This window comes from Heliangelus exortis, chromosome 8 (assembly GCF_036169615.1).
Source record: "Heliangelus exortis chromosome 8, bHelExo1.hap1, whole genome shotgun sequence".
NCBI lineage: Eukaryota > Metazoa > Chordata > Aves > Apodiformes > Trochilidae > Heliangelus > Heliangelus exortis.
The window spans coordinates 5,797,214-5,824,967 of NC_092429.1; the positions used below are offsets into that span (position 1 = coordinate 5,797,214).

Consider the following 27,754-nt stretch of genomic DNA (forward strand, 5'->3'; position numbering starts at 1 on the left):
GCCCCGGTTCCCCCGGGGCTGAAACCCGAGGCGCGGAGCTCCGGGAGCGGCGCCATGATGCGGCTGGGGCGGGGGGGGCGCGAAGTGCTGCGCTGGAGTGGCTCTGGGCTCCTGAGGGCAGCCCCGCGGAGGGGCGCGGAGGTGCTGGTGGGCGCGGCCGGCGGGGAGCAGCGCAGCGGTGAGTCCGGAGAACCCGGGGGCCGCAGCGGTCGGGTGTAGGCCCCGGCGCTGGTTTAAAGGCACCTCCCAGAGGCCCGCGGAGCCGATCGGGTGCCCGGAGTTTTGTGGCGTTGAAAGCGGAGGCAGCAGCCGGTGGCTCGGTTTAATTTCATCAGTTCCCGGGGAAGGCTCCGCAGCTCCCGGACCGACCGGAGTGGGACCGCCTGTGTTCCAAGACCCGACATGAGCCTGGGCTGTGCCAGCTCCTGCTGTCCCTCAGGCGGGCCCTGGGGACTCTGCCGCTGTGAATAGTTCTTGGCAGCTGTACTGGTTATATATACATTAATGTAGTTACCAAATCTGTGAATTTCCATTCTTGGCTGCTGTCACCCATGTCTTTATTCCTCTGTGACACTAACTCGTTTACTAACTAGTCACTGGCAGAGAAATAAAGACAGAAGGACCAGGAACTACAGACAAAAGGTTCATCTGTGCACCTACAGCAGGAACAGCCTCTTACAACGTTAAGGCCTGGGAAGGGAGCACAAGTCCAGCCAAGGAAATGAGATACCATTTTTTCTCACTAAAGCATACCGAAAGCATTGGATAATAATTTACACAACACAGTGCAAGGGAGAAGTAGGTAGATATGGTCTCGTTTTTCTGTTTGGACTTAGGAACTTGAAGTTCATTCAACTGATGAGCTTAGGAACACTACATTAAATAGAGCTGCAGTTTCAAAATGGTTCTGTAACATGACCAGTCTGTGCTATTCTCATGAAAACAGCAATCCCAAGAGGATGGTTTTCTTCATTAAGCAATGGACTTGAAGTGCAGTGATTCTAAGAGTCATGTTCATTTTTTTTTTTAAGTCTGCTTATTATTCACAGTGCTAGCTAATGAACTTTACACGTGACCTGGATAACTAGGTTTTCATAGTAATAGTCTAACACCTCCACTTCAAAAATAACTTTTCTATGCATTTTCAGGAAAGAGAAGATGCAGCATATGCAGATATTGTTCCCAGTCTAATTACTGTGTCAGAGAATTAAATGAAGTATAACTGAAATTGTCTCCTATTACTAAGGTATTGCTGAAATCCTAATGAACTGACCCCACGCAAGAAATTCATTGGGAAAAGTATTTGTAAATGAAGTGAGTATGGGCCAGTAAACATGTCTGGAATCATGATCAGTAACTAAATGCAATAAGAAAAGTTGTAAAAGTGAAGCAAAAACTTAAATCTCTTGCTGCAGATCAGTGGGAAACTGAACTAGGGCAAGGCACGTTAGCCTGAAGAAAAAGAGATTGTGTTAAGTCAATATTGCAGTAACTTCAGGTGTGGATTGGACAGAGTTATAGGAATTATTTAAGTTAGGTAACTTGGATGCAAGTTAATATCATCACTTGAGTAATTAGAATAAAAACATACTCATTGTCTGACCTTAGCAAATGATCTGTTCAAGGCTGATACATGCTGGAGAAAGTCTGGCTCATGATGCCTGGACAGGAAGGGGAGTTTACAGCACAGCAAAGGCTTATCTCTGAATGGAAGAAAAAAAGTGATGGGAAAACATGTTTCTGAGGAAATTCCTGCTGGCACCTGCAGAAGGAATGAAAAAAAAATAAATTATTATAGTTCATCAGCTTGCTAAAAATTAGATACATACATCCATATGCTAAAAGTTTTTCTTCTCATTTGTACTCCCTCACAGCTGTTCAGTGTTCTGGAACAACTCCGCTCTGATGAGAAGGTTCGGGTGGTGGTGTTCAAGAGTGAGGTGAAAGGTGTATTTTGTGCTGGTAAGTAACAAAAACTCTGCAAACTATGATTTTAAAAACACTGACAGCTTTTAGTGCTGTGTGCTGATCAAATAGTGCAAAAATAAAGCAATAAGAAATGCCTGCTAAGAGAAAAACAAGATGGCTTTTGTGTAGCACATACCAAACACATTGTTCTCATCTGTTCCTTCTCTCTTGGCTTCAGTGATGAAGATGTGTGATGGAGTGGCTGTGTGGTGCTACTATTTGTTTTCCATTTATAAACTCCTTCAAGCATGGGGGCCTCTGATGCTGGAGTCCTCAGTTTCCAGTTTTATGGATAATCTTCCTTACAGATTGTGATTGATGCTCCTCTGGGAAATCTGTTTAGAGGGCACTGAGGAGCACCCCAGCCACTTCTCCAGTCCAAATGTACACACTCCCAACTTCCACTGACCTTACTTAAGCAGAAAATGGAATTTGAAGACTTCTGAAATGGTCTGTCCTCTGAGAGGGATAGGAAGGAACACAGTTCAGATATCTTTTTCCCTGCTCCTGGATTCTAACGTTTTTCTCCCTTATTTAGGAGCAGACTTAAAGGAACGTGCAAAGATGAATAATGAAGAAGTTGGACACTTTGTTAGAAGGCTAAGACATCTCATGGATGAAATAGGTAAATCAGTGTCTCATTTTGGAAATTTGTCCTAAACCACCTGTAGTGAATCATTTAGAAATGTTGTGAAGGACGCCAGCCCCACCAGGTCATCCATTTAGGAGTAGCTTCCCAAAAACTTCCAGCTTATGTCTGAAACAAAGATCTGATTAGAATTAAATACCAACTATCCTGCTGCCACTCCAAGGATAAGATGCACTTCAATACAAAATGAGCTAAATTGGCTGTCTCACTTTCAGCACATACTCAGAAGCACTCATGATATGGCAGTGACCTAAGAACATGGATATGGATCTCTGGATTTGCTAAATGTGTTTGTTGAGTGATAGGGGGTTTGTATCTACAGCCCCTTTCCCCCTTGTTTTTTTGTTGTTTTTTTTCTGAAAGAAATGTGGACTTCTGTGACTTTTTCCCCCCTATTTATGAATTATTCTGCTCTCACTAGAGAGGCATATCAAAGAGAAATCTGCCTAAAATACCAACCACAATTGCAGTAATTAAAAAATGAAAAATGCAGAGAGAACGATCCTGTCTCACAAACCACAGAAGCAGTCAAGGTGCAGGTTAGTTACAGCACAGAACTGTAGGCTCTGAAGCCTGCTTCCAGCTATATAATCCCATCTATTCTCTTCCCTAGCTGCCCTGCCTGTTCCCACCATTGCTGCAATAGATGGCTACGCGTTGGGGGGTGGACTGGAACTGGCTCTGGCCTGTGATCTTCGAGTAGCAGGTTTGTGTGATGCTTGATGCAGCATTCTTCTTGCAACAGGTGACTGTGTTTTACAGAGAACTTTCACACATGACAACTGTTAGTGGAATCCTGAAGGCTATGAGAGAAATTTAAACAGTTCAGGAAGTGAGTTCTGGAAATTGTTACATGGAGAAACTATTGGGAATGCAGTTTCCATACTTAAAACTTAAAGCCTCTTTTTAGACAACGTTAGGATTCCTTCAGAAAACTATTTATTAGTAGAAATAAATAGTTATTAGCATGTGTAATATTGGATCAGCATTCTGGCTAGATCTAACCTTCCCTACTTAAATCAGTTTGGATTGCAAGACTTCAGTTTTGATTCTTCCATCCATTACATTTCATCCACAGTGGGCCCAAGGTTCATTTTTCTAGATAAAATTGCTACATTAGGGATAAGCAGCTATACTACACATCTCTTATTTAACTTGAGATAGACATTAAGCACTTCCAGACTTTCTACTTATCTAGAGAAATGGATTTCCAGTTCAGTATTGACAGTTCTATAGTTTTATTGTTTCAGTATGAGAAATAGATGGACAGATCAAAAAGTAACTAAACCCTGTATTTATTTTTTAAATAGCTTCATCAGCTAAAATGGGTCTTATTGAGACCACAAGAGGGCTTCTTCCTGGAGCAGGTAACCAACACTAAATCTTCAGTCTCTTACTTTCTCACCTGTAATTAATTTGCCATTACAGCACTCCCAGTGCTTTGTATGTAAATTAGAAGTAGAGTCTTACAGTGATCCAAGAGATTTATGAATCCAGTTTGGTTCCAAGCCCTGTCTTGGACATGCTGTGAATTTAGGAAAGTACCTCTATGCCTTTTCTTGGTTATCAAAATACTCAAAGGCTTCAGGTGCCTTGCAAAATGTTGAATATATTTAGCTAGTAATTAATAAAGAAATGCATGATCCCTTTATTTTTCAAACTTCCTTCTTACATAAGGAGAAATAAAATAACTACTGCTATTTTGGGCATTTCTCAGAAATGGAAAATGGTGTTTTTGCTGTTGTCATAAGGTGGAACCCAGCGCCTGCCCAGATGTGTTGGAATAGGCCTTGCAAAGGAACTGATTTTCACTGGTAGACAGATTGATGGACAAGCAGCCTTCTCCATGGGCTTAGTAAACCATGCAGTGCCACAGAACAGTGAGGGAGATGCAGCTTACCAGAGGGCATTAACTTTGGCTGAAGAAATCCTTCCTCAGGTAAGTGTGTAATTCCTGTGGTCTGTGTAAAGAAGGTCTTCCAGCTTCCCCTAAGAGAAAGCAAACACACAATTGAAATTCCTTTCTGTGAAATATTAAAGTCTTGGTCCCTGCTGTTTAAGTCTCTTAACTCTGTCCTTTTGTGTGAATGCAATTTTTATAGGAACAGGTGTTAACATCCAGCTGCTTAACCCAGATAATGTTTTTGCCTCTAAGCTGTGGTTACACCGACCTGTGGAACACATTGAAACCTTGCACAGTGTACATCCATTAACTGTAGATAATGCCAAATTGCCCTAAAAATACAATTATTAACTTACTGCAAATTTCTATAGCCTAAAAGGTCATTTGAAGGTAGGATAATGATATTAACAATGACAATGTTAATGAGCTGATGTGACTTTAATTTTTTAAATGTGCTTTGGTTTTATGGTTTTGTTTTCCCTTTATTAAGGCTCCATTTGCTGTGAAAATGGGAAAACTGGCAATTAACAGAGGAATGGAGGTAATTATTTTAATTTTTTTTAATACTGAGGTAAATTAGCAGATGGGCAGCTCCTACAAATTAAGACAGTAAAATCATTTATAACAGGTGAGTTATAACTGCTTTTAAAGATTTGCTTTGAAGACAAAATTAATATGACGGGATTTTTTTTTTTTCTACAGATGCTAACACTGTCATTCTAACACAGGAGTGAAAGTCACTCACTTTGTGTGAATGTTTATTGATTTGAGGGCTATGAAGTAGTTTTGAGGGCTCTACTACAGACAAATCTCACTTCCTTCTCATCTCCAGGTTGACATTGCATCAGGGATGGCTATTGAGGGGATGTGTTATGCCCAGGTAGGTTATGTTCAGAATACTTTCCTGAAAGGAACAACTGTACATTTTCTAGAGCCAGGTACTCATGGTATAGCCATTCAATTCCTCTTGTATTTTCCTCTCTGTAAGGGAACACTAAGTTAAATGTATAGCTTTGAGAACAGAAGTGCAGATCTGGATTTCTGTTTCAGAATATATATAGCTGCCTCTCTGTCTGCCCAAGACCAGAGTCCTTTCTCAAGCACCCTTCTGTCTAAAGTAATTGTATATTCTTAGTTTCAACAATACATTAATTACAGGGTAAGCTTTACAAATGTGTTTAAGTTTAATGGAAAACCAGATTCTTCTGCAGTTGTTCTTTGAGAAGTTTTCAGAGCAGGCACATTTCTCAGCAAATGGAACAATGTAACTGCTGTGACATTCAGTGTATTTTAAGATGCTGAAGTATTAAATTTATGAAAAACTGTTTTCCTATGTAGTTCTTTAGTCTTTGTCTTAGATGCTTTGCTTGTGATTTACACCACAACCCAGTCTCTCTATTTTCCTAATGGCAAAACTTTGGACTTAATATGTGATTGAAAAAAAAGTAGTCTTAGCTCACTACTGCCAACTTAGTCAGTATTTAAAAACAAGCCAAACTTGGCAATTAAACAAACATACCTTTTTTTTTTTTTTCAATGTAGAATATTCCCACAAGAGACCGTCAGGAAGGGATGGCTGCCTTCAGGGAGAAACGACCACCTCAGTTTACTGGCAAATAATGCTTCCTAGCATCCCCTTTATTTTTGAAGATAAAGGGGGGAGTTAAGAAGACCCACTGATTTATTTGGTTTATGACTGTATTCCATTTAGCTGCTTTCCTTGGACTGCATTTCTGAATACTCCACTGGTTCACTTCACTGTAAGAATTCTCAAAGATTTAACTTTACAGAGCTGATCTTTCTAAAGAGCATACACATTAAGTCATTGGTTAAGGGTGTGCAAGTATAGAGTATGCAGAAGCTTTACCTCACCATAAGCAAATTAAAAAAAAATCCAGAAAATATGCTGCATCTAGAAGTTGATAGGAAAAAAACCAACCAACCAAACCTAAAACTTTATCATTTTCTTACAACTAATCAGAGAGAACTAACACTATTAACACAGAGTTATGGTGTTCTATCCCACATCTGTTTTTGAATTGTGCAAAAACACTATCAGTGCTTGAGAAAATGCAATACCTTTATGTGCAGATGCCAACCATAGAAGCATGTGCCATACATCTCAGGCATGTTACCTCTCTCCCATCACCTATACTCTGTTGCCTCATTGGAAACTGAAGTTTTCTCCTGCTTAGTGCTGGAAAACCTCCAAGGTGATTTTGTTCTACAGCTTCTTACTTCCCTAGATTGGGGTTTTCAATGTGAATTAGTATAGTCAGAGAAATGTATTTTTAATAGATACTTTCTAGGTTATCACAATATACTTACAAAATGTGGCTTAGCACATTGGAGCTGGGCATCACTTTATGCCATGACAGCCAACACAAACCATGATTTCACTAGTGCCAGAAGTTAAGCAAATCATTCTGTGGGTGAGGTATATGCACAATGTGGTAAGGTTACAAATCTCCTGTGTAAAGATCTGCACAGGTAAAGCAGAGTCAGGATCTTCAGCATTCATAAGAACAACTGCAAATGCCACAGCTGAAATACAAGCTTAAAAGTTCCTTCCAGAATTATTCTATCCTGGCAGGAACTCCTGAAGATGCACAGAAATGAAGAGACCTCTCTGTAACTGGCACCTGATGGCATTCATACTTTTCAGCTTAAAATAATTCTGCTCACTGCTTGCCTGAATCATGTGGGAACAAAACAAGGGCATGGAAAATCATTCACACTCTCTGGGCTTGCTGGTTGCAGAACTTCACTGAGTGACATCTTCACCATCTGGACTGATTCCTGTATCACGTTTATTTTGTGCTGCATGCAGTAGCAATTTTTTTTTTTTCCCACAGTTTTAGTTAAGATGCTTCAGGAAATTCTCCTGGTATTAGGAAAAAACAGTACTGTATTGAGAGTTGTTATCTTTATTTTAAAACCTTGTAGCAATTGATTTATATGCATTCTATTAACACCAATTTTGACAAGTTTCATGTTCCATTTCATGTAACAAATTTTGTAGCAGAAATCCCATAGCAGACATCTCAGAAGGGTGGTGGGTAAAGGCTTGCAGGCCCTTTTTTTTTTTAATCCATCTTCATAATTCAAAGCTACAACCAATTTAATTTCCTTCTAGATCAAGAAAATTGTATATAACCAGATACACACATGGGAATGATGCTAGCCAAATTATACCTTTGTACAAAAAGCAATTACACAACATTGATTCAGTTACTGGATCAGTACCTGTTAAAAGTTTTGAAGTTGCTGAAATACACAAAACTAGATTATGGAAGATTAGAGGTGATTTTTTTTTATTTGAAGGATGGGAGTTGAAAGAGGGAAGGAGTTAAAAACAGTAAAATATGGTCATCATGAAGAAGCCATCCCTGCTAGTATTCTACCAAACGTAAGTTTCCTTTCAAGCACAATTACCAACATATTTACAGAAGTCTCTTGACTATCAACCAGTCACCATGAAGTATGGAGACTAACCAGATAAACAAAAACAATACCTGAAATAAAACTGAATTGGAACAGACATGCAGTTTGCTTCCATCACTTGTATTTGATCAGGCATCTCTATGCTGTGCAATGTTTCATTCAACATGAGTTGAAACCCGTAGGTAACCGAGAAAGAAAGAAGTTGTTACAAGTAATATCTTCATGTAAAATTTCACACTCCACAAAACAATGCAATTGACACAGGGCTTACACAGAACATTGGGTGGTATTTTGCACTATGATGACTTGGAAATATAATTCACTGCACAATACTGACATAATATTTACAGAAAATGAGAGCAATTATTAATCTCTTATAAATAAGGTGACCAAATACCCTGGGCCTCCTATCAAGACATGCAATCCCCTTCGTGATGAAGACAAATCAGTATTTTACTCTAAAGAGCCTTCTCTCCCTATCAGTATTCTAAATAAACAAAAGAAAGGTATCACACACAACCCAAAGTAGTCAAACAACACCCCCCCCACACACCTTTGTTACAGAGTTTAAAATCTCAAGCTTAGTTCATCCTTTTAGTACTGTGTCTCCTTTTAATCCTGTTTCTATTGCTTTACTCTAGCAGGTTTCTCCTTTCCCTGATGCAGTGATGATCCCCACCTTGCTAAGAGTAGAGAGGAGTCAGGAGAGGCAAACTGCAAAAAAGCATTGTTCTAGCAGCAAGGAAAACAAAAGAACACAGCTTGCAGGCAAAATGAAAAGGAGGTTGAAGACCCCTTTTGTGTTGAGAAGGGTTATGAGACAATGGACATTTTGGTCGCCTTAGTTACAAGTCTCACTGTAACCTGCATGCATGTAACTTTTGTTTTAATCTGTAAAAGTGTTGATTCTCACAACCACACACACTTCTATTCAAACACCAAACTGGTAAACAGTGTTATGAAGAGCAATCGTAGGGATGAAATAACTTTCTGTCCCAGAAGTCACAACACAAGATACCCCCAGAAGTCTTTTTTTTTTTTTCAGATGTGCATAATGATCTGTACAAGTCCCATCTCTTTGTAGCCAGCAGCAATCCTACAGGGACCACCAGCTCAGGCAGTGACCCTTTACAAGTTGCATATGAAGCTGCTGTGAAAGCTGACATTCACCACAGGTTACTGTACACGGTTCTGGGTACCACAGTCATCAGCAAATCACTTGAATGGTGACCACTATATTACAACTTACTCCAACTACACACACATCAGAAAGGATTATTACAGAGACACTACTTTACACCTCTCTACCTGCAGCTTTCAGTTTGGTTTATTTTGTGGCTGTTTCCTACATGGAGGTGGTCTCCCGTGACGCATTATGTGTTTTTCCAAACTATCTAGGATGGCAATAGCAATCCTTTGGACATGTGGATCAGTCTGGACATTTTCCTTGATGTTGTACAAGTGCTGTAAACCACCTTCTTCAATTAACATGCTGCAGTACCTGGCAGCTGTGATAAAAAAAAAAAAAAAGAAAAAAAGGGGGGGAAATTAACATGGAAAGTGTCTTGGAATACACACCTTTACCAAAACCAGTGGTACAGAACCAATACCAAAAATGGTATCAAATATACCACACCATTTGTACAGGCCTGTAGAGTGAACTGGAACTAGTTCCTTCAAAAACACTTTGCCAAATGCTATTATGGCAGCCTTTAGCTAGTTGTGAGTTGCCATGAATGCCTTTTCAGGGATAAAATTATATTTTCCTTTCCACTTTCATTATCAATATTAAAAAATTGAAAGCACGCCTACATCAGTTCCAGTTTATTACATGCAGGGACCAGAAAAGAAAGAGCCATATGTTTACTGTAGCATAGAAGCTTCAGAAGTTGCTACAGGAAGATCAGGATGACTGTAATGCAATCCACAGAGCATTACCTAAGATGTGCCCCATTTCACCATTCATCTCAGTGAAGCAGCTTTAGGCTGACATTAGGTCTTTCACTGGAATCACATTCACTGCAGTGCTGCTAATATTTTAGTTAAGTTGGCTCATTGAGGTAGGTACAGAGAAATAGCAAAATGAGAAAAAAGCACAAACAAACAAACAAACAAAACCTGACAAGAAAATAATTCCCATTTATTTCAGACTACTTTTCACCCTCATCTAAAAGAAGAGGTCAAAATAAAATGCATCTCCTCTCCAGACAAGAAGCCTTCTCGGTGCTAAGCACCAAAAGCTTAAGACTTTACTCCCAAATAAATCCTTCTCTTTCAGAATTAACCACATTTTTCCTCAGAGAGGATTATTAATTACATCTGCTACCAAACATTTGGTTTCTCAGCAGCTTTGACAAGAAGCTTCTTACACTAATTAGCATCAGAACTGAACTTTGGAAATGCTGTCCTGATCTCAAACTAGGAGTACACCAAGCAAGTATTTTCAGCCTCTCCAACCTACAGAGCAGTCACTTACTGTCAATACAAACCTCCATGGCATGTTGAAAGCCCAGAGGAGAGGGCAGCACAAAATAAACACTAAAAGTAGTATAAATAGCACCAAATTAAGTTAACAGGGCTGAGCCACAAATTAGGGGAGAAACCTTCAATTTCATTAACACAGAATTGTGTTTGTCTTTGTCCAAAACTGTTATCCATAGTCTGACCAGTAACATAACTTTGTCAGAACAGTTCTACTTTAATGTGGGAAAAGCCCTCACAGATCTGTGGACAAGGTACCCTGGGAACAGTGTTCCATTAGAATTACAAGCTCTATAAAGAGTAGGAAAACAGCACTTCATGTGCAATTACATATCTTGCCATGCTATGGTTTGGACTTGAACAGGTGTCTTCACTGCAGAAATAGTGATTTTATGGCATAGGAATAAACAAGCATAGGCATATTGCTGTCAGAAAGATTAAAAAGCTGGCACAGAAAATACTTTTCATACTTCAGAAGAAAGCTGCTTCCTATCTCGTTAATGGCAATACACACATTCACATCATACAAATTTATCTAACAAAAAAATAAAGCATTTAAAGCCAAGAAGATTTGTCCTGTCTTAATTTAATTATGCCCAGGGGATTTATTTCTTTCCCCAATACTTGTGCATTTCACCACATGTTCTCAAATCATTTCACAGACAGATTAAGAAACTGACCCTCATGTCACAGCACGTTATTGCAAAAAGGTGATTAGAGACAAGGGCTGCCTAAGCTTCTAAGTTTCTGTTTTGATAGTAAGAGATAGCTACCTGCTACAATCACTGTTCTTAACTTAAAATAAATTTGTTGCCTATTAATATTTAAGTTTCTAGCTAAAAACACCTTTGCAAGGCAAAAAAGTAGTTAATATTAACACGTATCTACAAAATTCCCATAAATAAAAAGGATATAAAAAACTTCTATTACTCTCTTTTCCTGCACTATTTAGTTAAAGCCTAAACATAGTTTCTCCACAGGATTAGGAGTGAATATCCTAGGAATCCCTACTTTTCCCACTTCATGCTAGTGAATAACATGCTAAGAAATAAGACTTTTAAGGGTAATATTATCTTAATACATACGATTTTTGCTGCAGACGTGCTGCATGGCCCACACTGCCCACAGCTGGACACCAGGAGTCATGAAACAGCCAAGAAGAGGAAAAAACGGATTGAAAGACCTAGAGAAGAGAAGCAGCAACTCACTTTACTGCTGGGTATCTCTAGTCCAGAGGTCACACATTGTCTCCTCATTCAGCTATAGGCTTAGCTAGCTGAGACACTCAATAAACCACCATTTTAGATGCAGCAGGAGAGCCTTTTAATGTTTAAGACAATTGCTAACAAGAATAATATGGTTATATGGTATACTTTTGCCATAATGTTTGCATACCTCCTGCTCCTTAAAAGCATGGGTAAATCCAGAGAAAATTATAAGAATTTGATGAACAGAAATAATCTAGTTGTATTTTTTGGTCTCAAGCTTCTTTGTCTAGGGCAGACAGTGCTAACCTAGTGCTATCAAATGCAACTTTACCTGTTAATCTTTATGTCTAAGTCTTTTAGACCTTTAATAGAAAAGCAGTCAGAACAATGTATTTTTCTTTTACAGTAGTTCTTAACCTTCTTTGGTCACAGAAGGATAACTAATGTGTATTTTAAACCAATAGGTGTTTTTCCACTGCACAAAACCATGTCTGGCCAGCAGCTCCCTCTTCTTTAGGAGGAAGTTTTAAGTTCAATTCATTTTATTTTCCAAACTCTAAATCAAAACAATAATTACCTGTAAGCCACCATCTCGCATTCTGGGGTTGGCCAATTCAAGATGGCAGAATGCTGCAAAAAATACAGAACCAAGAACACTCATTGTTAAATACAAACACTGACAAAATGGTCAAGAGTATGATAAAATTCACCATCACTTCTGTACCAGCTGTTCAAGCAGAGATGTCCTCTGGCTGCGACTTAAGGTCCAGGCCTGCTCTCCTCGAGATATCAAATGAGCAATAATCCCTGCTGCAAAGTAGCTGACTTCCACCTCCACACTGTGCAATAATTTACTGATGTGGTCTATAAAGTCCTTCCACATGAGTTCAGAATGGAGTTCTTTAACTTCAGCAATGTTATTCTGGAAAAGGGGAAATATTAAATGTTACCAAGAGAAAGAATATGGTATGAGGGGGATAAACATACAAACTTAAACTGCACTGTGTAAATAAACACATATAAACACCAAAATAAAATTTTCACACATCCAGGGGATCACCTGGATGCAAAAATAGTGCTTTTGCTTATTTTGAAAATATTTCCATTCTAATACAGCAATTTGCCCCAAACAAAGGTTTTCTCATAATCAGTTTTAGGCCATTAGCATGCAGATTACACTAAACTAAAGGCAAGTTTAAACATCCTCAAACACTCAAAATTTCAGCAAGTTTCAGCACTGCACAATTCCAAATTCCACTGATTTCCAAACTACTTTTTGCATTTGTACTCGTTTGAAGGCTCACTCCCTGCCCTTCCTTAAAAGCTCTTTTTTGTTTACTCTCACAGTCAATGTACCTTGTGCTTTTGGACAATTGGTAGAACAGTCCAAAGCAGTACCAAGGTGATTAATGCATACCAGAAAGATAAATATTAACAAAAATATTAGGCAAATTTCAGATTAACATGGGTTAAAAAAACAAAACAAAACAAAATTTAAAAAATACATATTATTTCAGGCTTTTTTTTCCCCCTTTTTTGTCTCACCAGAAGTCCAAGAACTTTCTGTTGGATGGATGATTCAGATGGGAAAGACTGTGGAAAAAAGAAACAAATTACAGGTAACCATTTATGCTTATTATTGAAAGAAAGTTAATTATAAACCTGTCCTCATAATCCACCACCAAAACTGTACTCCTCACCTCTAAGACTCTCATGAAAAGTTCCAGCCCTTGGTTTTCAATGAAGTGGCGACACGTTGTTGGAGATTCATCAGTGAGGTTCCAAAGTGCACTGAGTGTGAACTTGAGGGTAGTATCTACAAGATTCTGGTTTGTTTTCTGTTTAACTATTTGAAGAAGTTGCTGGGGAAACAAACAAACAAACAGTTATGACTGCCTATCAGAAATTGTATTATCTGCTCTGTTTCTTTCTGCACCGCCTGGGGTAATGCAAAGATCTAAATTTTTAGGTTCAAACCAGACAAAATAAAACAGCTATTGAACTTTTATCCTCTCTTTTGAACAAGGTTTCCTGATAGAGGAATTCCTTTATTTTCACCATAATTACATGTGTAGTACTATTACAAAAGGCACAAAGCCATCCACAGAACTCTGGACCCCATGTGAACACTGACAGCACTAATCATTTACTTCAGATATTCTCTTTTGAGTATCTTTCATCTTAGAGAACAGGTATTAACAGACATCTTGCTATTTTATTTTGTATTAATTGTGTCAAGTTTTCCCAGCTTCTTTTCATCTGTGCTATTATGTGTCATTGCCAGGTATCTTATATTGTCCCCAATATTACCTCTAACAAATTCTCTAGGCTTTTCTGTTCTACAGAACTTTCAAATGAATCCATCTTATATATTCTTAGAACTCTATCTCCTCATGTTTACTTTTCATCTTTGGGAATACTGGATGAATAGCATGGACAGCTGGAGAAGATGGTATTTTTGACTTACCCTAACAATGAAGAGCTCTGCACCAAGTTGAGCAGTTTGCTCTGTTGAAAGCTGTAAACAAACAAAATTATATCAGCAATTTTTTAGACATTAGAAACACTCTTTGATCATACCAAAGTTTAAATTTTGTACCTTTGCAGCAAGAATGGAGATTATGGCTACAGCCATCCTTTGCATGTTTTGATCTTCATGATTACACAGCCACTGCATAACAAGTTTGGCTGCTTCAAACCTGGAAGTTAAAAATAAATTTAATTTTCATACATTCCAGTAAAAGAAAAATGTACACAGATGACACATCAGATACAAATGCATGCACTACAAAAGAAACCATAGAAGTATGCCTAGAACCAACAAGGTACACAGTGAAATTATAGGTCAGCTTTGAGCTGTTTTCTTAGGGTCTCTTACTTCTAATTACATGAAAACGTGCACAGGAATTGCTTCCAACAAAGGAAGCCAAATCTGGCACAATATTCTGAAATATCAGACCAATACACTTGAAAGCGTATGGACAAAACATTTCAGTAGAAAAATCAGATTCCCAAAGAAAACTTGACTTCAGTTACATGCAATTAGTGATAGACCCATCCAGGTGAAGTAAAAAATACCTGGATGCCAAAGGATTTTTTTTCAGACCTGCATTCAGAAGAGGTGTGAATTACAGGCCCAAAATACAATCAGCCAGGCAAATTCAGCACTTTGGAATGATTTAAGCTCAGAAACACTGACCCTAAAGAAACCTTCTGAAGGATCAAGTCTCTAGGGAAGTCATGACCTTTCAAATATTAAGAAATCATAAACATATTTCAGTGCTAAACAGACAAGAGTTGTGCAGTGCTACTCCTTATTTTAACCAATGTAGAAAACTTGCCTGTTAAATGGAACATCCTGAAGGATTCTGTCACTGCATAGTGAAAGAAGGCAATTCTTTTGCAGCTATGAGAAATGAAAGGGAATTATTTTGAGACATACATATTTCAGAATACTTTGCTATGAATCATTAAACAATTCCATGATCTGCTTTGAAAAATAGTCATAAAAAATTAAAATCTTTCTTTCTTGAATGTAAATTAATACACCTCAGAACGAATTAAGCTGTCTTGTAAAAGCCAGTTGTCTTCAAACTTATACCCAAAAAAAAAGAAGCCCCATTAAAGCTGAATGTGAACACTGAAAAAAATAATTTAAAAGAACTTTTAAAAACTGACCAAAACATTTGATAGGAAATATTATCTAGAACTTTAGCTGTAACTAGAGATATGAATGGGAGGGCTGCCTCATCAGTGTTTCTTCCTATTACTTAACCTTAAAAACTGATGTTTTCAACAGTGACACTTGCCTAAATCACACAAAGCTATTTAAGCTTTGTCCAGGAGATGAGACTCTTCCAAAAGGCAGTAATATCACATGCTATAATGCTAATGTCACCAGTGCCTCGATGAATGATGAAACTCTCAACTCCAACCACAGTACTGATCATTCAGAAATGCACTGAGAAATTGGAGACAAAGGATTTGCCCATGGAGTCTTTGAAGGACTTGTGTTCCTTTGATGCCTCAGTCATTCTTATCAAGCACAAATTGTTGAATAACCATAAGGAAATAATCTGTATTTGTATATGCAACATTTGCCAGGAGAGGTTTGTTTAAGACAGAACAGGATAACCACTGAGCATATTTATTTAATCCTGCCTGGGTAATGGTTCTATCAAGATAAAAGTCATCATTTTCTCAGATATCCAGCAGCATCATGTCTTGGTTTACATTTTTCTTCTGTTTTTGCTGGGGGATGTTTGCCTTTCTTCTAAGCAAGATTGTCTCTATCTGCAACTGACTCACACAACATTTTCTACTTCGTTCATGGGTTTAAATTCATGGAAGTCCTACAAGGCAGGAAGTAAAAGAGGAAACAGCATTCACTTAAACCACACACAAACACACCTGTGTGAGCATTTGCTTACAGCTGCTCTTGAGGCTGTGACATGCGGAGAAACCTTTTGCAAGATCCAGGAGACAAAGAACACTCCAGAGAATAAAGAAATTTTGTCTTTTTTTTACCTGTTGATGATTAGGGAAGTGTTCCATGGCCTTCAGGAGCAGGTGAGTGACATCAGCCAGCAGTCTCACAGGCATCCCTGCTGCTAAGTCCTGCTTAGTGAGGTTGAAGACACAGGCGCTTGCTGCCAGCTGCACGGGCAAGTTCAAGGGGTGATTTCTCATCCCAATAACCACGAGCTGAAATGTTGAAGAGTTTTGCCCACATGAGTTACTTACATGTTTGTGCAGACACCCCAAAAGCTGCTTGAGGTGACAGCAATGACTCACAGCCCCCAGTTTCTGCCTCCTTTTTACTTAAGTGCAAAATCCATCTGGTGTGATTCTAATTCTCAGGAAGAAGACTTCCTTATGCTCAGTGACTCAAAGCTGACAATTTCTATTTATACAAGTCCCTTAGCACTGGTTGCAGCAGCCTCTCAAAGGAGAGAAGTGCATGCATGGTCTGCAAGGGATTCCTAGAAAGGTGCAGGGTTTGCTTTACATCCTGGGATACAAATCACCAAACCCTTTCAGAGATGAAAGAGGTAGAACAGAGTTTCTGCAGTCTGATGGTAATGATGATTGTGACCTGAGTTAAGCAAATATTTTTCTTGTTGATTATTGACTGCCAAAGTCTTTTTGATATTGAAGCCATCTTTTGTTTGCTGTTGAAGCAAACAAAATCAAGGTTAGTTTTTCAACTTCAAAAGAGACCTGGAAAAACAAAAATCTGTCCTTACTGATGCCTCCTTTTATGATCACATTAATCACATGATCTCTGATGGTCTAGACATGGAAAGACAGTGTCTAAAATATATTTCTAAGGAAGTTCCTAGGATTTTCCAAGCTAGAGACCAATATAGATCACCACTGGCAATATTTATGCACTTGTTATGACACTGGAAGGTGACAGTGAAGAGAAATACCACTGAATGTCTTCCTTATTGTTACTGTTTTGTAAGCATCAGAAGAAGGCATTGTTGTACCTGGGGAATATTAGACAGACCTCTGATTTGACCCAGTGCAGATATATTCTAATGACAGAATTCAGCATCTGAAGAAAACTGTATCATAGTCAAAATTTCATCAAAAAATTCATTTAGATGTAACTAAATTGAGATACATTAGTCAGACCAAGTTAACCTAATGTAAAACTCTACAGGGCATCTTCCACCACACTACTGTTTAAATACCTGTTAATTTTTATCTAACATTACAATTTTCATCTTAAAAAATACAGCAAAAAAAATCGAAAGGTTGCAAAATAATTTATACCTATTGGGAGATAGGCTTGGGTTTAAGAAACAATGCATGGCAAACACCAAAACAGTATTATTTCACCTTTAAAATTTCAGGCTTTGTTTTTTCCATTACATGTGTCAGGCTGAATAAATGAAAGAGTGCTTCTCTCACAAAGAAGGCCCGTTCACTGTAACGCTTCAGTGCTTCAGAAATCTGAGTTTCATTTGCTTCTCCTGACACCTAAAAACACACAAAGGATCTTTAGTTCAAGATGTCACCATTTCACTTTAAAAAATTTGGTCTTAAAGAGTGCAAAGCTGCAGTTTCAAAAATGACAACATTTTCAGCCAAATCCTTCAGTAAGCAAATGATTAACATGGCCATATTAACCCAGAACTACACAATATTCAAACATTCTTCATAAAGCAGTATCCAAATTTTAAGCCAAAATTAGGCTTCTGTCATGTCTATAAACAGAGCTGTATGAAACCTCAAAGTAGAAGTAGCACTTCTAAACTAACAAAAGCTCTTATGATGCACCAAATGCCTAAATGCACTATTTTTAACCAAATGCTCTGTCAAATGCAGTTGATAAAGTGATGGAGATGGCATTTTGGCTGTAATTTCTTGGCTCTGAGGTCTAGCTCTGCCAATAAAAAAAGATTTCATTCTTTCTCTACATAAAATTTCCTATAAGCTGTACCTGTAGCAATAGCTTTCCAGCACCAAAAAGAACTAACTCATGTGCTCTGCAGAGGACATAATTCTTAAAACCAGTCCTCAGTTATATGTGAAAACAATAAGCTCACTTAGGTGAAGACTGCATTGCAAGCTATGAGTTGTTGATTAATATGAGCTTAAATTCAGAATATTAAATCAGCAGCTAGATGCAAATTGTTTCACTTTGCACTCTGCTGTATTTTCTATTTAAGAATATTTCTTCTACTTTATAACTGTAAATTGGATAACTGTAGATGGCTTTTTCATCAATCCTTCATTCAATATTTAGTGAATCATTGCTGCAGCCACTGTTATTTTTTTTTAATTCTTAGGGAAGCGTGCAGAACTTGTTCTGCTTAATGTGTCACATAAGGGTAAGCAAATGTTCAGAGATGGAACTGTCACAAGAGAATTTTTTTTTAAACTTTATATATCAGGAATATATTACAGCCTTGAGAGATCACTATCATTTGTGACAGCTAAGTACTCAAGAAACTGGGACATTAACAACAGTCAAAAATTCCAGGAAAAAAAATATTCTAACATTTTGTAGCTGTGACCTCTCTTGCCTGTAAACAAGAGCATTTTGAATTTTAAAACTGAAGTGCAAAACTCAGCTTGCACAGGAGACAGACTAAACTGTGGACACATTATGTAAACTCTTCCTCATTCCCTCTGCAGCTTCCATCATCTTTATGGCACAGTAGAAAGCAAAACTCAGACTCAAAGATGATACACCACTGACATTTCTAAACATCTTTTTCTCCTTTAATTCTGACCCCTTCACAGCAGGGACAGGATAGGCTTATTCTCTAGTAAGAGAATGCATATTCTACCAAACAGGGAGTGACATCTTGTTGCCTGGCACTAGAAGTTAAATAAAAACACCAGCAAACATCATCACATCCTAATGGGCTAAGTAATCTAGGATTTGTTCAAGAAGAAGAAGTTTTTCCATCCTAAGTAATTGCTTTTTACATGTCTGTCACCAAAAGACCTTTCAAGGTGGGCAGAAATATTGTAATAAGAAATAGAAGTGGTGATAGAGTGCAACAGCAGCTCAGTAATTACATTTTATTGTATCTGATGTGTTAATTATGAACTCCTCAAAGCTTATGCACATTGTACCTTCACCTCTTGCATACTGTTGCCTCATGCTATGTACTGTGCTGGAATCCAGAGAATATTATTCCAGTAAATTACTTCAGACTACACAAAGTTCAGCTCTCTTAAATCTGATACATTAAATTAGGATCCAAGGCTCACTGAAAAGGCACAGAAAATAGATGCTTCTTACAATATGTAATAACATAAATTTAGCAGCTTCAGTGCCAGGATTAAGTAGAAATCTGACATAAAGTCAGTAATTACAATTAACAGTTAAATAAATGAACCTACAGCACCCTCTGAAGCACCCGCATACATTTGTTACAAATAATTAGCTCTATTTTTCCTGCACATTGTAATTTTTCAGTAAAATTAATTCTTCCACTTAACCTTTAAGTTTCCTGCTCCTGTTAGGAATTCTGAGTAGCCAGCATCAGTAGCTAGAAGTCCTACAAACTGCATTGTGGGCCGTTGCTGAATAAAGGCTTCTACAGCTTTATCCGTAACATGTTTCCTTCCAGAAATGTCCAAAGACACAAGGTTAGGCAGGATATCTTTCTGTTCCAGTAAACGAAGTGCTATGTCTGAGGTGAACTGCTTGTCATCTGAAATATCAAGGTGATTCAGGTATTTTAGTTCTCTTATAACATCTAGAATCTGGGTTGTGGTCATTTTCAAGCATTTCAGGTGGTGCATGGTCAAAGACTTGAGTCGGTCTTTGCAGGTGAGGAGTGCTGTTATGTCAGTGACAGAGGTGTTGGATATATCCAAACTTTCTAACCTAGGAAGTGAAGCAACATCTGCCAAGTCCTCGTTGTAGAACAGAACATTGGTAATGCTCAAAGCACGGAGCCCAGACAGCTGACTGAAGCACCTCTCATACGGGTCTTCCAAAGAAAGAGTTAGTGAGTTCAGCACAAGGCATTGCAGCTTCTGTTGGATCCATTTATTGCTGCCAAGTCCACTTATAATGTCTGTGATGGTTATATCAGCATTCACCCCAGTGGCATCAAGTTCTACCAGCTTGTGATGGCAGAATGCTTTCCGGAAAGCCACAGCAGAGATCTTTGCTTTCCTGATACAAGCTCGTTTCAAACGCATCTGGTTGCCTCGGAAGATGCCCACGGTTCCATCATTAAGGAGCCCTGTTGGAAAACAGCATTAGTGTTTGGCTCCAAACAAAGTGGAATACCACTTTTCTTCCAAAAACCCAAAGGTTACAAAGTTAACAAAGAAAACCAGTCGCCACTTAGTTTGTCTCAGATCATCACACCACTGGCCCCAATTTTTTTTTTATTTGAAATTCCACTTTTAAGATTCTGTTGTCACTTTCAGAAAGTGTTGGGTTTAAGAATAGGACACATAAATTAAGATGCAGCATATACACATCTCCCGTTTGGTTTAGAACATGGAACATGCCATAAGTAAAATGTGGATATGATTAAAATCATTCAGACTACAGCATGCATTTTTTTGATTTTCTCATTGAACTGCCTAGAAATGTGCTAAAAAGAGAACTTCAAAATATTCTTCCCTGGTCACAGTTCTGATAGGCTCAAGGACCAGCAATCAACGATCAGTTCTCATCTCACTTTAACTCAACTGAATACGATAGCATTTGATTGAATTCCTAAGTAGGATCAATACACTAAACTATGCTAATTAAATTGTCCCATACATTCCCCATGAAGAAGGTAGGAGTGTTGCTCAGAAACAAGCTGAATATAAGAAACCAAAAGTGATTCAAAGAGGAGAATGAGGAAGACAAGGAAAGGGGGGGGAAGGATAGAGAGAAAGCAATGAAAAAAGGAAATGCAACAATCTTGTTTGAGATCATTCTCTTTTTACTCTGTAGCAGGAAGGCCACAGAAGTAGCCTTCTCCTGCAGCATACTGCCAACATCCAAAACATACTGAAAACACTGAGATTTCTTATTTGTATCTTATCAACAGAAGGATTATTGCTTTATAGAAAGTTGTGTGAGAACAGTATGGTTGCATAAGCATGCACACAAAAGGAGTATGAAGAACACAACATGTCCTCTTAGCTTCACTCTAGAGGATTACCAATGGCACCTCTCCATTTTTATCTCACATGACTTCAAGCACACTGAACACAGAAAACAAACCAAATAATGCAGTATATTTGAATTAAAACATCATTGCCACTATGATTTAAGTCATGAGCTAGTAACTGTCTCTGTGACAAAGTCAAATTAGTATTAAGATTTGTAAACCTTTCTAGAGAGGAAATGGTTCAGGCATTTCTGACCACACAGTCAGGGCATTCTTCTTTTGCAGAGAGAGCAAAAATAGGGGGTGAAACAACTGGCCCCAGGAGAAAAATTAGATGTGATAAATAATTATTATTTGGTTAAATTATTGCTCAACTACTTCATAATTTTCCCTAATGTTTTCATGTAAGGCTTTCTCACTGGCCTACCTTAGCCACACCCCCTAAACCTGGCATGCACTTTTTTAACATCCTGCATTCTGACACAGTGTTCATGATGTTTCAGTGTCTGGAACCACCTTCAGTCCCACTGATAAGAAGCTTCTGGTAATTCAGTTTCCTTGAATCTGATTTCTTGAGACTACTCTAAATAATTCCTTATTAGAAAGCGATGTATACTGAAGGCTTTTTGGGTCAGGTTTTTTTTGGTGTTTTTTTTTTTTTTCTTTTCTTTTTTTTTTTTTTTTCCTTTTTCTTAGGACCATTCCTCCAAGGACTTCCAAGAACAGCTTGAAACAACTAGAACTCCAATATTTGAGTATTTGCACAACCCATCACCTCTGCACCTATAGGAGATAGTGCTTGTTCTGTTTAAAGTAATTTTTCTCCATGATCTCCAGGTATGAGTCTCCTGCCTCTTCTCTAGGGTAATTTATACATTCAATCTTGTCATGGTAAGGGGTTGGAAGGGACCTCTAGATATCATTTAGTCCAACCCCTCTGCCAAAGAAGGAGCACCGAGGGCAGACCACACAGGAATGCATCCAGCCAGGTTTTGAAAGTCTCCAGAGAAGAAAGCTCCACAATTCCTCTGTGCAACCAGTGCCAGTGCTCTGTCACCCTCACAGTAAAGAAGTTTCTCCTCATGTTGAGGTGAAACTCCCTATAATCTATCTGAAACCATTATTCCTTGCCCTATTAGTGGGCACCACTGAAAAGAGATTGGGCCCTTCCTCCTGACACCCACCCTTCAGGCATTTCCCCTCTCAGCCTTCTTTCCTCAAGGCTAAACAGCCCCAATTTTCTGTGTTCAAGTCCCTTAATCATCCTTCTAGCTCTCCACTGGGCTCTCTCCAGTAGATCCCTGTCTCTCTTGAACTGGGGAGCCCAAAACTGGATACAGTATTCCAGGTGTGCCTTCACCAGGGCAGAGGAGAGGAGGAGGAGAACCTCCCTAGATCTGCCAGACACCCTTTTCCTGATAGCATTGGCTCCCCTGGCCCCAAGGACACATTGCTGACCTGTGGAGAACTTACTGTCCACTAGGACTCCAAGGAATTTTTCTCCAGCTGGACATCCCCTAATCTGTACTGGTGCCTGGTGTTATTCCTACCCAGATGCAGGACTCTACACTTGTCCTTACTGAACTTCATGAGGTTAAGAATCTTTTATTGACACGACATTTTCCTTTGTCATGCTTAAAGCAAGGAAAGGAATGCTAAGCTCCCTTCTCAGAGAGATGCTGACAGAGAACACCATAGACCAGCCCCTAAAATATAAGAACAGTGTGGCTTCCACAGATGCTTATACTACTTTTGAAACTGACTGCTTTTGAGCAAATAATTCCACTTCAACAAAAGTGCCACAAGGGACGAGACTTTTTTTAAATTAAAATCATAAGATTATTTCCTAGTTTAATCACAAGGGGACAGAGTAAAGAAAATCCAATTCAGTGCACTGTGGGACATATTAAAATACTTGAGTGCTGCTAGAAGTAGCAGAAACAAATCTTTTCTTAATTGTGATTGAAAAAAGATCTATTAAAGAATGTTCAACTAAAAGAACATTAAATTAAAATCATAAACCCAAGACAAAGGACTTTCTACTTAGAACTATCTATGTGGCAATGCACCATTTAGCTGAAAAATGCCAAAGTAACACAAATTCTTCATCTGTAAAAGGGAAAAGAATGCAAATTCTTTATTAAGAGATTAAGGAAAACAGTTTTACCAGCAGCAACAGCAGGTCCTACCAGAAAATATACCAGAATGGCAGCATCACATTTCAGTAAAATACTCTCCCAAATGACCACCAATAATTGTTTTTACCATGAAATGCCATCGTCTGCAGCAATCGATCAGCCACTTCTTGAGGAAAAATTCCTGGCTCCTGCAAGCACAGTGTCCCATCTTGTCGTTCTGTGCAAAACTTCTCTAGGTTGGCAGTCAGGAAATTCAAACAGATATCAAGTAAAGAATAAGGAGAAGCTTCCTCCTGTCACACACAAGAGATAAAGGAGATTTAGTCAAATCCTTTCGTCTACGAATCTTTCATTCCTCTATAATGTTGGTTTTACAGAAATCACTATTTCTTGTTAGTCTCATTCTCACTGGAACAGGCAAAAAAACTACAAAAGGATACAGCCCCTGTAGAGCCCTGCTACCTTCTAAGGGAGGTCACACAATAAATAACAGAGTGAACTGATGGGCAGTCACCCCAAACCACAACCAGTTTGGTCTGGTCTGCTTAAGCATTGCTTGCACTGAAGAAGAGTAATTCCTGATAAAATTATTTGAATTTATGAAGTCTACTGGGAATTAATAATGCGAGAGAGACTGAAAGAATATTTAAATCAAATTGTACTTCTTGATTTAAACTATTTTAATCTTCCACCTCACATCTGAAATCTACTAGCAGCCTACAGGTGAAATGTAGATCAGTTTCATATGTTGTTCAGAGCAATTTTTTGATACTAAAAAGGGCAGGTAGAGCTTCAGATCAAAAACAGGAAACTCAAATATATTGCTGCACAAAACTTGGAATTAAATTATCAACTATTAGAGTATTCCTCATGATTATAGATACCAATTTCCACCTGGAAAGCTTGTACAGCAGAACCCCGAGTGCAAAAAACAAGGCAAAATATAAACTCAAACCTTTCCTTCAGGGTTTGAGACTGTACACTGATACATGAAAATCTCAGAGGTTTGCTGGGTTGGTTTTGGGGTGGCTTGTTTGTTGGTTTTTTGGTTGGTTTGTTTTGGTTTTGTTATTTTTTAATTCCATGCCTAGTAATAGCCTACTGTTCTCTGTCACACAGATTAATCAACATAAAGAATGACTCCCAGCACTGTGAATCATCCCCAGCACTACACAAAAGGAGGCCAAGTGACTGGTACATACTCCCCCAGACAATTTTGAAAATAACAGCATCAACTGTTGCCAGATCTCATCTGTAGCAAAAACTGTAGCTTGCCTTTGATACTGAAAGCTCTGGATGATTTAACCTTCCTTTCCTAGCCCATTTGCCTTCTTTTGCTTCATTTGCCTAATGCATTCCTCACAAAAATACAGCAATAATACAAAAGGTTACAGAGAAGAAATATAAATAAAATTATAGAAGTCTGCTAAAATAAGGTGCATATATTTGAAGACTGGGATGTGCCACATTAGGACAAAGATGGAAAGGAGCTTATCTGTAATGAATCACCTACTGACAATGACAGACTGCACTTTAATAGCTCCTGAAGACTTAAGTGCAGGTTTGGGATCCACTGACTCCAAATCAAATACAAGCTCTTTTTGTTTGACATGCAACATCCAACTCCTTTGACTCAGTTTCACTAAGCGTTTAATTTAGTGAGGTTTTTTAAAGCTTGATTATTACATTTTATTGCTGAAGGGACAGAAGTTATTTTATGATGCAACTTGCTCATATTACCAGTAATTCTGGCTGCCTCTGATCTTAAACTGATATCAAAAGCAGGGACAGAATTTGGAAGTGTTAATGTCTTTTGTTTCTTTACACTGCCCAACAATGCCTGAAATAATTTCTAAAGAGAAAAAAAAAAAACTTACTATTTTAAAGAAATAATTTTTCGGAGGAAAAGGGAAAATTTTCTTTTTAACCTGAAATTAATACACATGGCTAGGACTTATATGACAGCCAACTCAAACTCCATAATCCTTACTCAAAGGCATATGAAAACCATGCCCACTGAAGCAAAGCCATCCTCTTCTCCTGTTACATCTTCTGCTTCAGATTTGATGCTTAACTAGGACAAAACCAGAATACTGGCTCTCTTCATTCCTTCTGGCACTGTTCTGTCGTTTCTGCCAGAAAAGCTAAACCACTTTTATACAGCAGTGAGCACACTCCAATAGGAATTTTTAGTTTTGCAGATTGGCTGCTCCAGAAAACTATTTTTTCAACCAGTACCTTTAGCTGGCCAGTCTATTACTTAGAGACTTTTTTTTTAACTTTTATATAAAGTAATCGCTTTAGAGGGTGATACAGGACATCTTCATAAAAGACAGGAGCAAAATCCACAAGCAGGGATCAATTACACTTGCAAGCAACACAATGTCATCTGTATTAACCCCACTTGCACAGTTACAGAAGATATTTGTGGTGTTTCTTTAACTTGTTGAAAAAAGGCTGAAGAAACACACCTAAGGAAAGCTCCTGAGGTAACCTGGGCAGATAGCTGAAACATTTTTATCTCTGTCTAATAAAGTCACTTGAGAAGGACCATAAAAATAATTTCCTAGGCTGTCTGCTACTGAAATAGAACAGCTTGAATTCAGCCTGTAAACATTTTATGTGAGACACTGGCATTCCTTTTCTCAGCTTCTCTTTACTTAAGGAGACCACTGTCCAGTTAAAGACCTCACAGTAAAAGTCTTCAGTTCTATTCAAACTCTTACAAGGTTAAGGACTTCAGAGGTTTCTTTCTCTAGCTGTGCTTTTGAATGTTAACCTGAAAACAAACCTGGCATTTCCTTTCAGCTTATTTCACTTTCTGCTTCTAATACTGTAATGAGACACTGTAAATGTGTGTCAACCACAGAGCAGGACTCAGGGGGTGTGTTAATTTAATAAAGATCATTCAGCAATTTTTGAGCAGAACTTTTATGATGCATATTTTACTTTTTCATAGCCATCTTAACTATCTAACAATTTCATGTAACCTCATGGCTTCTTCCACTCTGTCAAATTAATTTAGTGGTCAGAAAAGAAATATGAAAATAAATTCCCCAAACCAGAGAACTATGTATTACATGATAAAGCCTGGTTGTCTTCATTAGCTAAAAAACATATTAACAAGACTAATGTGACACATCGAAAACTAACTAGCTTATGGAATAGTAAAAAAAAAAAAAAAAAAAAAAAAAAAAAAAAAAAAATATTGATTCATTTTGACAGGCATTTCAAGGTTTATTTCAATCAATTTTTTTAAAAGACAGTTTTATAAGTGCTTGGTATTACTGAAGACAAACAAATAAAAAAAAAAGTGTCTGGAGGGGTGAGGGGTGAGTGCACTGCACAGCTACTGGCATCTAAAAGTAAACCAATCCATGAGCAGACTGAAATGCAATACCAGCTTTGGTGTGATGTGACCCAGTTCAGCTTGGAGCTCATGCACTACTGCAGATGCCAAAGAAAACCATCCTCGATATTTTCTTTTAAAAACTCCTTGAATCACCTTTAAATATTGCTAGAATATACTTACCCTGTATTTCAAAATGCAGCTAAAAAGAAAAAAGGAGTTTAGGGGACATTTTAGAGTCCCTGAAACAAGCGAGAGAATCTTAATCCCAACATTATACCTGGTTAACTGGTTGAGCATGATACAAAACCAAAGTCTTGTTACTTTGGGGAAGCATCACCACTCAAACACCTGCTTATATAACAATAACTAAAACAAACAAACAAGCAAAAGACAGGTTTAACCAATGTTTGCCATCTAACTTTGCACAAAATTAAATTCCACTGCTGTGTGGGCCTTCCTCACTACGGGTATTGTGATCCTACCAGCTTCAGCCTGGAAGATTGGAAGGTTCAGTTCCTTTGTGTCTCAAACTCATTAAAAAACAAATCTTTTTTGTATAGGTAGTTATTTTGTTTCTTTCCCCTTCCAATATATAACACTGGAAGACAAATGCTAATTGCAGCTCTAAGAGAATCACTTCTGTGACACAGGCCTCATTTTTTATACCTTATTGCAGACTCGTGAAAAAAACCAAATGTGTAAACTCTCTGTATTCCAGGGCCATCTGCTTTTTCCTCTTTGAAATCTCAGAGAAGGAGGTGGGGTACAGGGTAAGGGGCTTTTCAAATCATGGCTGTTATTTCTCTTAAAATGTTAGTAGGAAATAAGAGATAATTTAGTGTTTACCTAATAAAGGAAGTAAAAGGCAGTGAAAAATAAACAGTGCAGTGGTTTGTTATGAAGAAAGCTTTGTGATTATCCTACTTAAATTAAATGGAATTAGACATAAGTAGGAAATGTATTAAACCACTCACATTGAATTATTTTACTCAAAACTCAAATTCAATATGAACTATTCTGG

At 38.1% G+C, this 27,754-nt stretch overlaps 2 protein-coding genes across 7 annotated transcripts in view; one reads left to right on the top strand and one right to left on the bottom strand.

Annotated features, from left to right (window-relative positions):
• On the top strand, positions 1–7,507 carry ECHDC2 (enoyl-CoA hydratase domain containing 2). 3 transcript variants are annotated; one of them, XM_071750118.1, is made up of 10 exons: positions 1–178; positions 1,149–1,314; positions 1,875–1,962; positions 2,507–2,593; positions 3,231–3,323; positions 3,928–3,984; positions 4,369–4,556; positions 5,011–5,061; positions 5,353–5,400; positions 6,063–7,507. In XM_071750118.1, the coding sequence occupies exons 4-10, from the start codon at positions 2,533–2,535 to the stop codon at positions 6,138–6,140; spliced, it is 576 nt and encodes a 191-aa protein (XP_071606219.1). In that variant the 5' UTR covers positions 1–178; positions 1,149–1,314; positions 1,875–1,962; positions 2,507–2,532; the 3' UTR covers positions 6,141–7,507. The 3 variants fall into 3 exon arrangements, with proteins under 3 accessions (XP_071606219.1, XP_071606218.1, XP_071606220.1); XM_071750117.1 differs by having other exon boundaries at positions 1,247–1,314; XM_071750119.1 differs by lacking the exon at positions 1,149–1,314.
• Positions 7,432–27,754, bottom strand: part of LOC139798912 (protein zyg-11 homolog B) — a 22,343-nt gene continuing 2,020 nt past the window's right edge. For 3 of the 4 annotated variants that reach the window (XM_071750091.1, XM_071750092.1, XM_071750093.1), the window contains exons 2-14: positions 23,509–23,674; positions 19,619–20,373; positions 17,501–17,641; positions 16,181–16,357; positions 14,995–15,059; positions 14,253–14,352; positions 14,121–14,171; positions 13,354–13,515; positions 13,199–13,246; positions 12,378–12,575; positions 12,231–12,283; positions 11,531–11,628; positions 7,432–9,472 (exon numbers count right to left, since the gene is read on the bottom strand). In XM_071750091.1, coding sequence (XP_071606192.1) covers positions 9,282–9,472; positions 11,531–11,628; positions 12,231–12,283; positions 12,378–12,575; positions 13,199–13,246; positions 13,354–13,515; positions 14,121–14,171; positions 14,253–14,352; positions 14,995–15,059; positions 16,181–16,357; positions 17,501–17,641; positions 19,619–20,373; positions 23,509–23,674 — 2,205 coding nt within the window. In that variant the 3' untranslated portion in view covers positions 7,432–9,281. Of the gene's footprint in view, positions 9,473–11,530; positions 11,629–12,230; positions 12,284–12,377; positions 12,576–13,198; positions 13,247–13,353; positions 13,516–14,120; positions 14,172–14,252; positions 14,353–14,994; positions 15,060–16,180; positions 16,358–17,500; positions 17,642–19,618; positions 20,374–23,508; positions 23,675–26,913; positions 27,046–27,754 lie in introns of those variants that run through there. The other variant, XM_071750090.1, reaches the window with a different exon arrangement.

Excerpts from the sequence above, each read along its gene's own strand:
- ECHDC2 (XM_071750118.1), top strand. The coding sequence starts at position 2,533 with ATGAATAATGAAGAAGTTGGACACTTTGTTAGAAGGCTAAGACATCTC. Across the intron at positions 2,594-3,230 it reads ACATCTCATGGATGAAATAG|CTGCCCTGCCTGTTCCCACC; the intron begins GTAAATCAGTGT and ends TCTCTTCCCTAG. Across the intron at positions 4,557-5,010 it reads CTGAAGAAATCCTTCCTCAG|GCTCCATTTGCTGTGAAAAT; the intron begins GTAAGTGTGTAA and ends CCCTTTATTAAG.